This window comes from Caloenas nicobarica, chromosome 3 (genome assembly GCF_036013445.1).
Source record: "Caloenas nicobarica isolate bCalNic1 chromosome 3, bCalNic1.hap1, whole genome shotgun sequence".
NCBI classification, from domain to species: Eukaryota; Metazoa; Chordata; class Aves; order Columbiformes; family Columbidae; genus Caloenas; species Caloenas nicobarica.
In genome coordinates, this window is record NC_088247.1 from 88566207 (window position 1) to 88582004 (window position 15798).

Below are 15798 nucleotides of genomic sequence, written 5' to 3' on the forward strand. Positions count from 1 at the left end.
GGCCGAGGGCGGAAGGCAGCGCAGCAGCTTCCGGAAGGGGCGGGGAGAAGCGGGGTCGTTGGTGGGTCTGACGGGATAGCGGAGGACCCCCGCGAGGACCGGCTGCTGAGGGCGGGGGAGAGGACACCCCACGGCTTCTAGAGCGCATGTGCAGGCCCTACTCGCGCTCCGGGTTCGATTAGCCCGGCTGCTGAGCCGTGCGCGGCCGCCGCGCCGCCTTCCGCGAGCGCCGGTGCCGCCGCAGCGATTGCTCCCGCCTGTCGCAGCGGGCGGACGCCATGGCGGCGCGCGGGGCCTCGCGCCTGGACTGGTGCCTCCGCCGGGTCGGGGCCAGCGGCGACTGGCTGCTGCTGGAGGCCGGCACGCAGGTGGGCCGCGACGGGCCAGGCCCCGCGGGCTCCGGGCCCGGCAGGGACGGGGGACGCGGGCGGGCGCCCGAGGCATCGGTGCCGCCCGGGGTGGGGCGGGCGTTAGGGGCGCCGCTTGGCCGGAGCCCCGTCGCAGCCTGCTGCTCCGCGCAGGGCAGGGGCGAGCGGCCGCCGGTGCCCTTTGTTTGGGGCCTCGTTGTTCCTTGACGCGCTTTCCGGGCGGCGGGGGGGAAACCGGGGGGCGGCGTTCGGAGGGGCCGGCTGTTCGCCCCGGAGCACGCCCGGCCCGCGATGGGCGGCTCGGTGGGCGCTCCCCGGCACTCCCACACGCACCGCGGCCGGGGCAGCAGCGGCCAGAACCGGCGCGTTTGTGGCCGGTAACGTGCGAGGAGGCGGGCGTTTGCGTCTGGTGGGCCGAGCCTTGGGCTGTTAACGTTTTTTAACACGATCTCGCGTTTAAATCGAAGGGGGTCGTGAGACAGTTAATGTAAGGGAGAGTGTGGAAATTATTCTCTATTTAACAAGGTGATAGTTTGGCGAGGTTAGCAGTGTGGCACGTGTTTATGTTTTGTGGCTGAAGTTATTCGGGTGTAAACCAGGTCCTATTTTAAATCCGTTTCAAATGTATTTCAGAATGCTACAGGAACAAGCCTTTTTCAATGGTCACATTTGTGTGCGTTGGGGACGGGGCGCTGGCAGAGGATTCACACACCAGTGGTCATAATCGGGCAGTTTAGTGTTGTGGGTTCTTGCTGTACCTTGTTCCTTTGTGCTTTCACATTGCAAAAGGTACCCGTCTTAACTCATCTCTCAGTACCAGGCAACTCTTCAAGCAAATGTGTAGTTTTGTTACTCTCCCACCGTGGATCTGAAGCCAGGAGGTGTACAGGTATGCTCAGTGAAGGACTTGAGTTAACACATCTGCACAACGTGCAGCCAGGATCTGCTAATTGCGCAGAGAATCTCATTCAAGGCGTTACTGTTCTGATAGTCTGCACAGTGCTACAGTCCTTGTCGCAGGAACAGGGGACTGACAGCATCCTGGCACTGCAGGCTTGCCAGGTCACTGGCTGGTGTGTTAGCACAGACTGGTTTCACTGGGGATTTAAATGCCAGGGCCAAACTGTGCTGCGGAGGCGCGGGGTTGTGCCATGCTCTGCCAGTGCTGCTGTGGGCAGCACCAAACTCCAGCAAGCGAGGGGTGACGTCTCACCCCCCGACATAGTGTGCACAGTGAATTTGATTGAGGGAAGGTTTTGCAACTGGCCCTGCTTGTATTAGTGCGTGAGACCGTGCAGATGTGTGTGACTGGGCACTAAAGGCACTTCATGTGGATTAGGCATTTCTGTTGTAACTGTGTGGACGAATGCAAAGCCAAGTTTATAGCTGAGTCTGCCTGGGTCTCTGTACTTCTTACATATGCAATCTGTGTTGACAGAATGCTAATACATACGAAGCATTTAAGAGGGAGGGACCAAACGTGGTTAAGTTTGCTTTCATGATCTTAATTTGCTTCCTGGCATTTAGTTCTGACGTGAGAGTCTGCGTTCTTGCTTTAAACTCAAGGTGAGACCTGCTCAGGTAATGTGTACTGAATGAACTCTTCTTGACTGCAGCATCTTGCCATCTTGTAGGAATCGGAAGGTGTGACACAAATGAGTTGTGATTTCAGGACAAAAGAAAGGTGGCCTTCATCTAAGGCAGGGGTGTCAAACTCATTTTCACTGGAGGCTGCATCAGCCTTGCAGTTGCCTTCAAAGGGCCGAATGTAATTTTAGGACTGTATAAATGTAGGAGCAGTTACATTTACACAGTCCTAAAATTAAATTTGGCCCTTTGAAGGCAACCGCCAGGCTGATGCGTCCCCTGGTGAAAATGGGTTTGATACCCCTGATCTAAGGCATAAAAACTAGAGTGCACTTTTATAATATTCTTCATCTGATTTAACGGTGGGCTTCTGCTAAAAGGTGTTTGTCCTGCTTTTCCTGCTTTGTTACAGTGGATCTGTGCAGTTGTTTAATGACACAGTAAGCTGACTGAAAACTTGTGCGATGCACAGATGAATGAGAAAAGTGTGTGTGATTAGCAGATCATCTTGTAAAGGAGGCAGTGGAGGGAGGGAGTGCAGAGCAAATGGCAATCTGCAATTAGATCAGATTTAATAAGATACTACGGAACGGCACAATTAAATTATGTCTCTTCATCCAGAAGATGCTATTAGAGTCTAATCAGATTATTTAGATCACTTTCATTACAGGTTATGAACTGCATGTAGTTTAGTTTCTGAGCTGTAAGATTGATGGTGTGATTTGCAAATGTATCACACATTTAGAGCGTGGTTACATGTGCATTTTTTTTTTATGGCAATTTTTTGGGCTGTTTTTTTCCTGCATCTTTCCTGTCCACAAGCCGCTGAGCAATGCAACTAGCGAAAGAAGAAAGTAAGAAGTAATCTTGAGACGCAAAAACAATTGTACTGGTTTGAAGAAATGGTGTTTAGTTAGTTAATTACTAAATCAGGACAGGGATGGTTTGAGAGTCGCTTTGAGCGGCTTTGCTGCTGAGGAAGATTTCAATGAAACCAAGGCTGTAACCTGCCTTAAAGCAATAAAATTTTCCTCACTGGGAGAGAAAGAGAATACTTCAAACTTTGTAGTTTTTCATTTTCTATGTACGCTTGAATTTAAATGCAATAAAATTTCATATTATCCCAGACTCCTTGAAATAACTATAAGATGCTGATATAGATAGTTTTCTGCTGTACTTAAATTGAAATGACAAAACCTGAATTTAGCATGTTGTTGCTGATTGCAGTTACTAAGCTACTTTATTTTTAGGTAACTATTGGCCGAGGATTAGATCTCACGTACCAGCTCGTGTCAAAAACCTGTCCCTTGATGATCTCTCGTAAGCACTGTGTTTTCCAGCAGAATGCAGAAGGGCAGTGGACTGTCAAGGATAACAAGGTACAGAGACTGATTAATGACCTTGTACTCTGAGATTCGCTGAAGAAAATACCATGTTTGGGTTCAGACAATGTATGGGCTATGATATAATATGGTATACGTGTGATAGAGTGTCCGTGGGAATGTGTCTTGTCTGGTGTAGGCTTCCAGCAGGAAGCTTCAGTCTGCTGCAATTGGGATACAAGCCGTATTGCTTTCTGTATGTAGGTTTGTCTCTTGGTTTAGTATTTTTCAGACGATTGTAGTCTCACCAAGGGAACTTTGCAGTCTGTGAACCTGTTTTGTATTGCTTTCTTAAAAAAATCCTATGAATTTTGGCAGTATTCAAAAGGAGAACGTTCTTGTACTGCTAATGAAAGGATAAACTGATACTCTTTATTGTAATGATACAATTACTTTAATAAACTACAACAAGAATTTGTTGTTAGAAAAAACATGTTCCAGGTTATGTTCAAACAAGTTCTGAAAGTCTTCCTCAGCTGATTAAAGTGCTGACATCAGAGTCCTCAGCTAGGTCTCACTTTGACTTCAGTAATCTGTTATTTTATATCATCCGTCCACTGTCTTATTCAGGCTGAAAACTCTAAAATCAGTAACTTGCTTTAGAACAGCACTGGTAGAACAAAAAAATGTTCAACATGTTATGCAGATTTGAAGGATGTTTGGGTCAACAGCGGATTAGTCAGGAATAGAGCAGCTACTATTGGAATTATGTTGCTCTTAAGACTCTGAAGAACTTGTATAAACTTGAAAAACTTATGGTTTCTGATTGGAAACATCTGTGCTAGATGAGCTACTAACACTTCCTCTGTTATCACTGCTACCATTTTGTCAAGTTGTTTTATTCAATCTCTTTGTGATGTAGCAGTTGTTAATGAGTCTGCAGTACATCCTGAGCATGGATCAGTTTTGCTGTTTTTCAAAACTATTTATTGAGCTAGTGCCTAATTTAAAACCCCTTTTTCTGCTTTGAATGTTACCTCTAGAAGAATGTTTTCCTTCTTGTTTATATTCTCCTTGTATTTATGGAGAAAGGTCTCTTTTTTCTTTAAGCAGTATAAGCTATTCTCCTTTTTCTTTTCTAGTTTCTTCTTGGATTTCAGGTGGCATTAATTATCAGGAATAATTACTGCAATATTCTATGTTCTTGACAATGGTCTGTTATAGAGTCTTTTTTTTTTCTGTTGGTTAGTTCTTCCTCTGAAGCTTTTGGGCAGTTTTTTTCCACTTAGAGTTCATTCTTTTCCTTATGCACAAGTTATATCAATATTGTTCTTAGTGCTTGTACACAATCTATAATGTATGGTAAATAATATAATGCAGTAACTGTAATAAATGGGACACTAAGCTGATTAATTGGGTATCGCAAGCTTTATTTAAAGAGGTGGCTTGTTCTGGTTGCAATACCGAAGAGGTTGGATATGTTTACAGTTGCCAGAAATAACTTGCAGAGGATTCTGTAACTACATATTGAATTTTGCTGATTTTCTGTTCATTTACAGAGTCTAAACGGAGTCTGGCTTAATAAACAGCGCCTGGATCCCTCAAAAGCCTATCCAATCACTGAAGGAGACCGTATCCAGTTAGGAGTGCCTTTAGAAAACAAAGAGACTGCTGAGTATGAGTATGAAGTAATTAAAGAGGAATGGGAGAAAATCAGACCCTTTTTAGCCCAAAGGAGTGACCAGGGGAAAGCTAAGAGTTTAAGAACTAAACGTAAATTTAGTGTGGAGGCATCGGAGACATGTGGATCAGAAGGCCCTTCGCATTCCAGATCCAAAAGAGACAGAGTGTCCTGTGACAGTGAACCTTTGGGAAAACCATGGGGAAGGATAGAAGAGGCCAAACAGTTAACGGGGAAGATGGATGTCAAGCAGCCTTCTCCTGGACCAAGTGAGGAGGATCGTGGTCCAGTGTGTAGTAGCCCTGTGCACTCTGAGAAAGCTGTGCCTGTCCCCCATAAAGACCAGAAAGGCTCTGGTCTTACACAGTCGTGGACTGGCTTGGAAATGCTGAGGAAGACTCTAGTAGATATAATGAAGTTAAAGGTGAAAGTGCAGGAGAAGCAGGCAGCAGTTCTGAATGTGAAGCAGAAGCGCAGGAAGTGTGCTCAGAAGGAGATCCTGGCAATGCAGCAGGAGCTGCAGGAGTTGCAGGACCAGCTGTGCGCGGAACAAGAGCATCAGCAGCAGCAGGTGGAAGAGCTGAAGAGGACGTTCTCTGAAGAGCGGCAGAAGTTAGAGGTATAATGGTGGTAGTCTTTTTGGCCTGTGTCTTTTCATTTTTATGTAATGCCTAATATAAGACATTGATCAATAATTAAATCTTGAACCATACAATAGCACAAATAATGTTTGTGTGAATTACTCCTGTTGAAACTGTCATGGAAGTACTTCATTTCCAGGCCTGTGTACCAAAGGAAAGTGCAGAGACAGAAGGGATTTAGCAACATGGAGAATCAGGAAAAAGGCACAGTTTTTTATTTTATTTGATTTTTTTTTTTACAAACAGGTTCATTACAGCAAGATAGTAAAGCATTTCAGTTGGTAAAAAAGAATGTTTTTAAATGAAAAAGTCAAAAGTCTTTGCCTGATCTCCTGTGGTTACAGAGAGGACAAGTTGAAAAGTATGCTCTTGAAGTGTGGATTTCTCTCTAGTATTTGGCTGGATTAATGCCCAGTTTGCATGTCATGGTCAATCCATTCCGCTTCCAAGCAAGTGAACTGTTCTATGCCTCGGTCCTTGGAGGGGGGGAGGCTTTTTTTTTTTTTCATATTTTCAAAAAGCCCTCTCTTGCAATCTGTCTTCAAACAGTATGTATATGTTTATAAGTAGCTTTTTTAGATGACAAACTGAAGTCTTTTTGAGTTTGCTCAAAATCTGGTTTAAAGGAAGTAAGATTTCATCTTGGAGTGAGTTTCATAATTTTTCAGTTGCTTCCTTTAAAGTTTGCTGCTGAAGGCTAGATACCTGTATCAGACGTGCAAAAAGTCTGGAGTTGTGTGCTTAGGCGCAAAGGGAAGTTCAGCTGGAGCTGTAGGTATGTCTGACTTCTTTGAATGTGCTCAAAGACAGAGCTGCAGCTTTTTCTCATATTTAAGTTGTTGCTGAGTTCTTTGCTGCTATGAACATGCTGGTGCCTTTACAGCTAGAATAACATGGAGGTGTTCCAAGTATATAACTGTAAATGATATGTCTATTTTAATGCTTCACAGTGAATGATGGCTCTAATTTCTGTCATGGACATGTAACATGCTGGAGTGGGACATCTCAGGGTTTCCTGACAACCAGTGTTGTTTCTTTAAGCATATCCTCTAAAGAGAGTGTGCAAAGTAGTCCTATTCTGTCTCTTGCTTTCTTCAACTTTTTTTTTTTTCCCCTCATAACAGATTTCTTCTAGCAAAAAGGTCTTGTTTTGGTTTGTTTTCTCTTCCTCAGGGAGCGAAGTGGCAACATGGGGAAGAGGCTCTGAAGGAGCAACTGGCCCAAGTCCTGCAAGAGGCAAGTAGTTATCAGTCTAGATTGGGTCTAACTGTGTACCTTGGATATTTAAGTCTTTTTTAGTGCTGTAGCCTCTTGGTAGAAGACAGGACTTCGTCTCAGGTGCAGACTGGGTGATCTTCATCTACAGACCAAACTTCTGTCAGAAAGTGGCAGACCTCCCTTTGTGGGAGTGGCTATTTTCCAGCAAATATTGTGAGAATATGCATTCAGATAAGTAGATACAATGATTTTTATTTTAATTTGGTCTTCGGGCTGGTGGGCTTTTTTGTGAGGTCTTTCTGCTGATTATCTCTTTTGGGGAAGTTGCTTTAGCAATTTTAACTAGATGAAAAAGAATTCACTCTTGGTTAGGAATGTTTTTGGAAGAAGTGACCATGCATTTAGGTTTCCTAGGCTTTTTCCAAAAGGCCTTTCCTTTTGGAAAACTAATCTGAAAACAGCTTCAGGTAACCCTGCATACAGTGACAGGTTTTTGTTATTCTTATGAATCAAATACCCCTTGATACTCAAGTGTCTCAGATGCACTCGAAATGGTGACTGTAAAACCTAATTGAAATGAAGGAGTAACCTGGGAGAGGGAATAAGAAGTGCCATGACACTGGAGGTCATAAACTGGCACTACTTTCCAATTTTAAGTTTAGCCTTAACTGTGTTAACACTCCAATTTATATAGACATGTGTTGCTCTTTTAGGAGATTAGGAGAAATGAATATGCCCAACCTCATTATTACAGTCATGTTTATTTAATAGAATAGCTGATAATGGCACTCATAAAATTTCTGGGGTGGTATTGTTACAGCATCGTGCTTTGATGGAAGAACTGAGCCGTAGTAAAAAAGATTTTGAGGAGATAATTCGAGCCAAGAATAAAGAACTAGAAGAAACCAAGGTAAGGAATAACTGAATTCTTAGTTTTATTCATAAGTGAATTATGATACGTTGCAGTAAAGGAAATGTTTTATTTAACGTTTGTCTTGACTGTATTTTGTCTCCTATAGTGAAATATTCCTGTATTTTGAGGCCGCAGCTGACTCTAGTTTCAAGGATCGGGGGAGGGTACACCTTGCCCTGTTCATGATCTACCATTGAACAGTCATTACTAGATCTTTCTCAACCATAAAGAAAGCCCAGGGCACCTGAACTATGTGTTGTGCAGGAGAAGTGGGCTCATTTCACCCTTTCTTTAAAAAAAAAAAAAAGTGTGTTTGAGAAGCAAGGTGCTTCATTTTCAGTTAGAGTGCATTCAAGTAAAACTGCAGTGTTCCAGCAGTCTTACAAGGGAGTGCAGGACTGAAACAACATGGAATTTGAGTAATGAATGAGATAAGCCACGTTTCTTCCTGCCCTCGACACAAGGTGATGAGTGGAAAAATAAATAAGGAGATCCTTTCTTGTGTCTTACCCTTGGAAATTATCACTTTATCCGCTTTCTGGCTGTTTGCTTTATGGTGTTTGGTTTTTTTTTAAAATGTTGTCTTTGCAACTCTGCTGTTTCAAGTATAGCTTCAATTGGAAGAATTTCTCTGTTATTTTCAAAAGATAGAGCAGGTACCTCGGAGCCTAATTTAACTCCAAACAAAAAAAATTATTGGGCAGTTAAATGCAAGTAAATGTTTCGAATTGTTATGCTTTCTTTTTTAATATTTGAGGTATTTTGTCCGTTGGGTGTTTCACTCTTTACATCAGACATGATTAGAATGGTTCTGTTGACTTAAGCCAAATTCATGCCAGGAAGAGTTTGAAAGAGATTCTGAAAAGATTAATCCAGTTGGTAGTTTCTTTAGGCTGAAGGGAGTTTTGGTAACAGCTGCTGTTTTTGCTTGTAAGTTCTCTACAGTGGGTGGGAATTTTCTCAGTACTGCCATGACTACAAAGAGAAGAGAGGTTACAGGTCTGGGTATATAACAGACACAGATTGACATGTGGAGACTCATATTTGTATGTTTTTCTACTTGTATTACCTTCCCCCTCACACACATTTCCCACCAGTGTTCTATTGAGTCAAACCTTGCTTATGACCATATGTACTTTTCCACTAGGAGGAGAAGGAAAAGGTGAGAGCCCAAAAAGAAGAGGTGTTGAATCAGATGAATGAGGTGTTGGAGAACGAGTTGCAGTGCACAATCTGTTCTGAGCACTTCATCGAGGTATGTTTAAACTGGCATGGGTTTGCCAGAAAAGACTTGAGAAGCTTTTGCTAGTTCTATTAAAGCAATGGTCAAGCTTATTTCTTGCTAGTTTAACAGTTTTACAGTGAGTTGTGGGTAAGGGTGGATCCAGAAACCCATTCTCTCTGCCCTGATGCTTCTTCTGGGCAGCTGGTTCAGCTTTAATGTCCCTACCTGCGTAGAGATGAGTGCTTAATCCTAAGATGCATATAGGCTTGCAGCAGTTTTGGGTGTTTCTGAACTGGTACTCTGAGCTGCTACTGACAGCCTACTTGGGGAAGAATCATTTTGTAGTGCTTTAAGTTGAATAGTGTTGCACTGCTTCAGGTTTAGATATAGGAAGAGGTTAGCAAAGGAAGGGAGGTGCAGTGTTCAGTCAAGTCCTGAACTATTTATCTTGTTCAGATAAACTGTCTTTCTGAGAAAGAGAAATTAGCCTGCTTTCATTTGACTCTAGAAGTAGTAGGCAGGCTGTGCCTGAAATGTATACTGTTATTTCTGTTCACATTTCGCTAGAACTTCAGTTTTATTACATTCACTTTTACTATAGGAAACCTGGTGTGTCAGCCTTGTTATAACGGCTTAAGAGCTAAATGAAATTTTAGTTTCTGATTTCTCAGTAATTTAAGGTGCTATTCTGCAGTATCGGTTGTTTTTATTCTTTCTTCCTCCCCCCCCCCCACCCCCCCCCCCAATTTATCCTTTTCAAATTGGGGAACCTCATAATAGAATTATTTTTGTCTGGTTTTGATTTGCTATGATCTATGGTGAATCTGTTAACCAACTTGTAAAACTTGTCTGTACTCTGGCATAGGAGAGTTATTTAATGTGTAAACCCTACAAATGCCAAAGAAGGTGGCTTTGGGCTTCCTCCGCTTCCCTTATAGGAAGAGTTAATCTATAGTGTATTTTTTTTTTTTTTTACTTCAGTGTTTTTTTTCTTGACAATGCATGTGTGAGCGTGCTCTGATAAGGGTCCTTCCCTCTAATTCCACAGGCAGTCACTCTGAACTGTGCGCACAGCTTCTGCTCCTACTGTATCAATGAGTGGACGAAACGTAAAGTGGAGTGCCCGATTTGCAGGCAGGAGATCAAATCAAAGACACGCTCTCTGGTTCTGGATAATTGCATTGACAGGATGGTAGAAAAACTGGACGTGGAAATGAAAGAGCATCGCCTGACCCTTATCAGAGAGCGGAAAGGTGAGAGGTGGGTGGATGTGGCATGATGAGCACAATCTCTCATTCCGTCTATTTTACACAACTTTCTTTGGCACCTATATACCAAGGAGATGCTCAGGGAAGGCAGCAGAAACACTAGAAAATTAAGGTATGTTGTATTACTGGCTTTACTGCACAGTAAAATAAAATAAAAAGTTTGGAAAAATACATCAGGATTAATTGCCCAGTCGAGTGGGACCGTACTAAAGGTTACGCTGTTTCAGAGAGATCACTAAATAAAAGCAACACTATGTAGAATGGGCCTTAAAATTTACCAGGCACTTTTTGATTAAACTATTGACTACACCATTGCAAAAACTCAGCAGAGCAGTGCTTGGTGAGAAACTCTGAATTCTCTTCTGTGTGCTCAATTTATGTAGAAAATCTCTGAAGGGAATGTCAGTGTGTCATATAAGTTTATAGCTGAACTGACAGCTACTTTGCCATGTTAATTTTTATGGAATTGACCACTGTGACTTAAATGCATAATCTCTTGCCTAGTTGTAGCTAGAAGACTGTGCGTGATGGTGACAGCTTGAAGTACAACTCCAGTATGGGGTATTTCTGTTCCACTTCCCACTTTCAAATTTGTTTCTAGAGCACTTGACGCTGGTATCTAGGTGCTGAAATGCGAAGTCTTTTCCAGTTACCCCTTAACAAATGTCTGTTGCAGTGTTCCCTTAAGTAATTGTCTTATTTTCCCCTTGTAGAGGTGAATGCATGATCCTTCATTTTGCAACGTGTCAAGCCTTTTACCTAATTCAAGGTTTTTTTGAAACATTTCAGATTCTCCATGGCGACATAGAATGACATCGCTAAGCAGTGTTAGTTCATACCTGAAATTATCACTTATTTAAGCAATTCAGTCTGATTCCTTCAGGAAATGCTACACTGCTCAGAGGCTGCCCAGCTCAGCTTTGTGAGTTGCTGTCACCTCTGCAGAACTGACACTGCTCTTGTGTAATACGCACATCTGCAGAGTGTGCCGTAGCACTGTCGATGTCTTGTCAGGTAGTTAATGGTGATAGGATGAAGTGGTGCCTTTGGACCCCATTTCTTTCCATGTGGTAAACCAGTGGTCTTCATGCTTGTTTGAGCAAAAATAAAATAACCTTATAGCCTACTTTTACATGTGATAGATGCTGTTATTATATGACTACTAGTAGGAAATCATTTAGCTTCACTACAACACACTTCAGGAGGAAGGATGTGTAGTCTTTTTATTCAGTAATGGAAACATGAAACATGTTGATTGAGATGAAGGTAACTGTGTGTCTAGTTAAACATTAATTCCTAAGAAGAAATCGCCTGAAAGAGAAATAATGACGCAAGTGGCACTTGGGAAATTCAGTCAGAGCTTTCCAAGAAGCCTTTCTAAGAGCCCTACTATAACAGGCACCAATAGGACAACTTGCACTCTCAAATGTATTGAGATTTTGATGGGGCCATAAGTGTTCTGAGCAACCAGTACTTGTTCAAGGGCTCCTTACCGCATTTTGTCCCTTCCCTTTTTCTTACCTGGAAAGACACTGCAATAGTTAGCCACTCCCATTGCCAGTTGTGCGTCAGTGAAGGGGAGGAGAATGTCTCCTCCTCATCTGTGCCATCTTAACAGGTAAAAGCGTATAAGAAACTCAAGAAAACAAATTAAAAAAGCCCTTTGATCTTTTCATGCTGGAAATCGAAAAGAAAAAGGCCTATTCCCTGCCACTTTGAAAGACCTATTGCAAACTGACAGTGAGAAGCTACAAGTGTCAAAGAGAACTAGTAATTTAGCAGCATTTGTGGTTACAGGGGTCACTGCTAACTTTCATATCTGTGTGTTTTAAATGCAGAGAAACAGAATGTGTTGGTGAAACCAGCTGCGGACAATGACAGCAGTGTCATTTCTTCCATCTGCCCCATTGTGTTGATGAGCAGTTGTGACAGTGAGGACTCTGAGGAGGATTCTTACTCTCATGAAAACTACTACATTATCTAAAAACTCATACTGCAGACTCGTTTGCCTGCGTGCTGCCCAAAACCAACCTAATGGTGTTTGGTTAACTGCTGCTGGATGAGTGGACTGGACATCTGGAAGGAGAGATTCTGTGAAGAGGCTGGAGCTGAGAACTAGCAGCATTTGGAGAAAGGACCTTAGTTTTTAAATGAATGTATGGAAACTTGATCTCTAAAACAAAACCGGGATTGTGAAAGAACAAACTGCTGTTATGCTAGATGGTTGACATACAAAACCTAGGCTTCCATGATCACTTGTGACCTGCTCGGTGTCATGTATTAGGTCATATGCATCACTGCCCTTTCCTTAGTGAATGGCATCTTTAAATGTGTATGTTGGCTTCCCTTATTTCAAGCAGTAGAGGGAGTGGCCCAGGCTATTCGAGAACTTGGCCATACGCACCAGCTGGCAGGAGAGGTGTTATCAGGAAAAAGTGCCAACGTGGGTTTTCCTCTTGAATTTCATGTGGCAGCTAGAGTCATCTCAGGCCTGTGGCAGTAAAGGTAACAAAGGGTGGGTTATGGACCCTGTCAGCCTTGAGTGCTTAAATGCATTGTAAGTTGAACTGCTGGCCATCTCTTTGCTCTGTTATGTTACTCATTTTTTGTTAGATAGGGATGGAGAAGATTGAATCTTCTAGAATTCCTTAGCTAGTGCTCTTTTCATGTATTATTTTTTGTTTGTTCCTTCTTCAGGCTTTTGCATAAAGGGTTTTAGAATTGGGAAGCAGCACATCCAGAAGTTATTAGCAATGATTTCAGAAACACATTTAGTTCTTGTCAGGAGCAGAGAGGAACCTCTGCCTCTTTGGAAGTGCTGTTACCTGAATTGGTGAAATGTCCTGTTGGCAGGATAGGTAGGAAAGCAGCATTTGTAGGCAACAATGAGGCACAGAAGGAAGCATTTAGTTTTATTGTTTACAAAACATTGCTGTTGAGCTGTGGGTTGTACTGCCCTCATAGCAAGTCACTCATCCCTAGGACTGAGCAAGTCTTGCCTCGTTCTATCATGGATTTGTCTCTGAATTTACATTTTCGGTGGCATATGCTTTTGACTTAGCCGTTAAATGGAAAGGACTGTTTTACACTGTGAGAAGTGGATGGGGGAAGCCCTTCTCATCTGTAAAATTTCTTTGGCTATTTGTATGTACTTTCTTGTTTCTATGTTTATTTTGTTTAAGAAGGAAAATATAAATCCATTTCTGCATTAGTCTTCCTTGGAGCAAACACTGCGATGAATGTCTTTCTCTTAGTCGTCTTAGATTTTTTTTGAGAAAACACAAACTATCTCATTTTAATGACTTTGCTTCGTGTTTTGATTGCTGTAAGCAGTGTGACTATTTTGAAGTTATTTGAAAGACTTGTGTATTCAGGAATTGATAAAAGACAATGCAATTCTTCAAGCCTGGGGCTACCCTGATGGTAATTTAGTAGATATAATCATACCTCTTTTTCCACTAAAGAAAGATCCCATTAACAAGATGCAAGAGTGGTGATGCTGTTCTAAGGAGGCAGTGCATTCTGACGGATTTGATTGGTAGGACTTAAACAGGGCAGGTAGGTCTGATCTGTGGGCCAGGCAAATTTCTTAAAATCTTAGTGGAAGGTTTATCTTGTGAAGGAGCCGTGACATCCTGAGTTTTCCTCTCTCCCTTTTAATGTTCTTTTTCTGTATGGGCTCTTGCAAGTTCCTCTTGTGAATACATGCCCTCTAGGATGTCTGAGAGAAGAGGGTTCCTCAAAACGCTTGTGAAATAGCTGACATTGGAATAGACATTCGTCATGAAGAGGAGCAGGAGGAAAATACTCTGGTGCCCTAGGACTGCAAAGTCTTCTAGTGTGTATCTCTGCCATGTTGCTGTGCTTTTTTGCTTGTTTCATTTTGCTAAATATATTTATTTTGTTATGTTGGTGTTTATGCATATTGCAGAGAAGGATAATGCTGCTTCTAGCAACAAAGTAGTTTCTCAATGTGCTTTCTGGGTGTGTCCTCTTTTCACTAGAATTTGAAGAACATAGCAAACCTTTTCCACTGTTAGTGGTAGGTGCATTGTGTGTAGAGGTCCAGGGAGAGTGGTTAAGTAATAACACTGTTCTTTGGGAAAAGCATTTTGGTGACAAAAGCAGACCTCTCTTCCCAGTTCATGAAGTTCCTCAGTAAAACTACTCTCAGATACAGAGCTGATGCCTAGACATACTGAAGTGTCAGGCAATGTTCCAACTGTTGAGCTTTGGAAAAGTTGCCCACATTTCTCATATTCCTTTTGGCTAAGGTCTGGATCCTTTCTTCTACTTGATTGTACATCTGAACATCCACTTGGAGATGTCATCCCTTGAACTGTTGTCTGTCTTGGGATGGTGTCAAGCACTTCCAGTCTGTCATCCAGGATTGAGGTTACAACTCTGAGGTAGTCACAGTTGATGCGCTGCAGGCCTGATGCAGATTCAAGACTTGCTGCTTTCTGTTGGCAGATAGCTGTCACGTAGTGTGCTGATCAAACACTTTCAGAGCAATATATTGTTTATCAGCATCAGAAGGAACAGCCGGAGGGAGTGCTAATGGATTGTGGAATGGGACCATCGCAGAGGGATGGTTCGCTGTTTAACTCCTGCAGATCTATGGATTCCAAGATAGGTCTCACAAATGCTTTTCTCTTGCACATGTAGTCTACCATGTTAAGTGTTGGTGAGCCTTAGCTCATGTAACTTTGCAGAACATGTAACAGGCAATTTAATAATCCAGTCTTCTCTCCCTCCCCCCAGTTAAAGTGTTTTTTTCCCAAAGGTATGCTCTGGCTAGTCAATGTTTTGTTTCCTGCTCGTATTCCTTCTTCCCTCCTGCCAGTCCCTTTTGCTGTGACTTCACATATTTAAACACATACCTTACAGCAACTGGACAACCATAAACTACACTTCCTGAATAGTGTACTCCTGTCCCTTGGTGCTGCCATGTTAATTTTAGGTTTTAAGATGAAGGATTCATACCTGTGTACTGAGCTGTATTCCCCTGGGTTTCAAGCTTAACGCAAATTATAAATCGGCTTAATTAGTGCCTGAAATCCTCGTGGCAAATAATCTCTAGACGCGTACAGGTTTTTATTGTGTGAAAAGCTTTATCATCAGTGGCCTTACAAGCCCTGTTCTGGCTCTGCCGAAATAACAGTGTGGGAGCTGGTTAATGGTGAACAGGCCATGGGCCTCTCCGCTGGCGCTGAGCAGGAACCTGTGCTGCCTGTAGGAGCAATGGGGTCTGCTCTGAGGTGGGTGTCCTTCAGAACCACGAAAAAAAGCTGGTTTTCTTAGCGCCATTTCTAAGGCAGTGGCTAAGTTATTTGTGCGTTAACACGCTTTATATGCAGTTTTATATAGTACAGATTTACAAAAATTAGATACATAGATATAACATTTAACATCTAATTTACATATATTTTCACCGCTATGCAGCCCTACCTCACCTCCATCGGGGGGGCCGGGCAGAGCCGGGCGGCCCAGGCCCAGCGGCCGCTGCGGCGCCGGCGTTGCTTAGCGACCCGAGGGGGCCTCGCGAGGGGGGCGCCGGCCAATTTTCGGCTCG

General features: G+C 42.8%; 1 protein-coding gene across 3 annotated transcripts; it reads left to right on the top strand.

Moving 5' to 3' along the window:
• The first annotated feature begins 71 nt into the window (after positions 1–71).
• RNF8 (ring finger protein 8) lies at positions 72–15016 on the top strand. 3 transcript variants are annotated; one of them, XM_065632305.1, is made up of 8 exons: positions 72–368; positions 3206–3334; positions 4837–5577; positions 6773–6835; positions 7638–7727; positions 8878–8985; positions 10004–10208; positions 12062–15016. In XM_065632305.1, exons 1-8 carry the CDS (start codon positions 279–281, stop codon positions 12205–12207), a joined length of 1572 nt encoding a protein of 523 aa, XP_065488377.1. In that variant the 5' UTR covers positions 72–278; the 3' UTR covers positions 12208–15016. The 3 variants fall into 3 exon arrangements, with proteins under 3 accessions (XP_065488377.1, XP_065488378.1, XP_065488379.1); XM_065632306.1 differs by having other exon boundaries at positions 10004–10215; positions 12062–12197; XM_065632307.1 differs by lacking the exon at positions 72–368 and adding an exon at positions 1661–1934.
• The last annotated feature ends 782 nt before the right edge of the window (positions 15017–15798 follow it).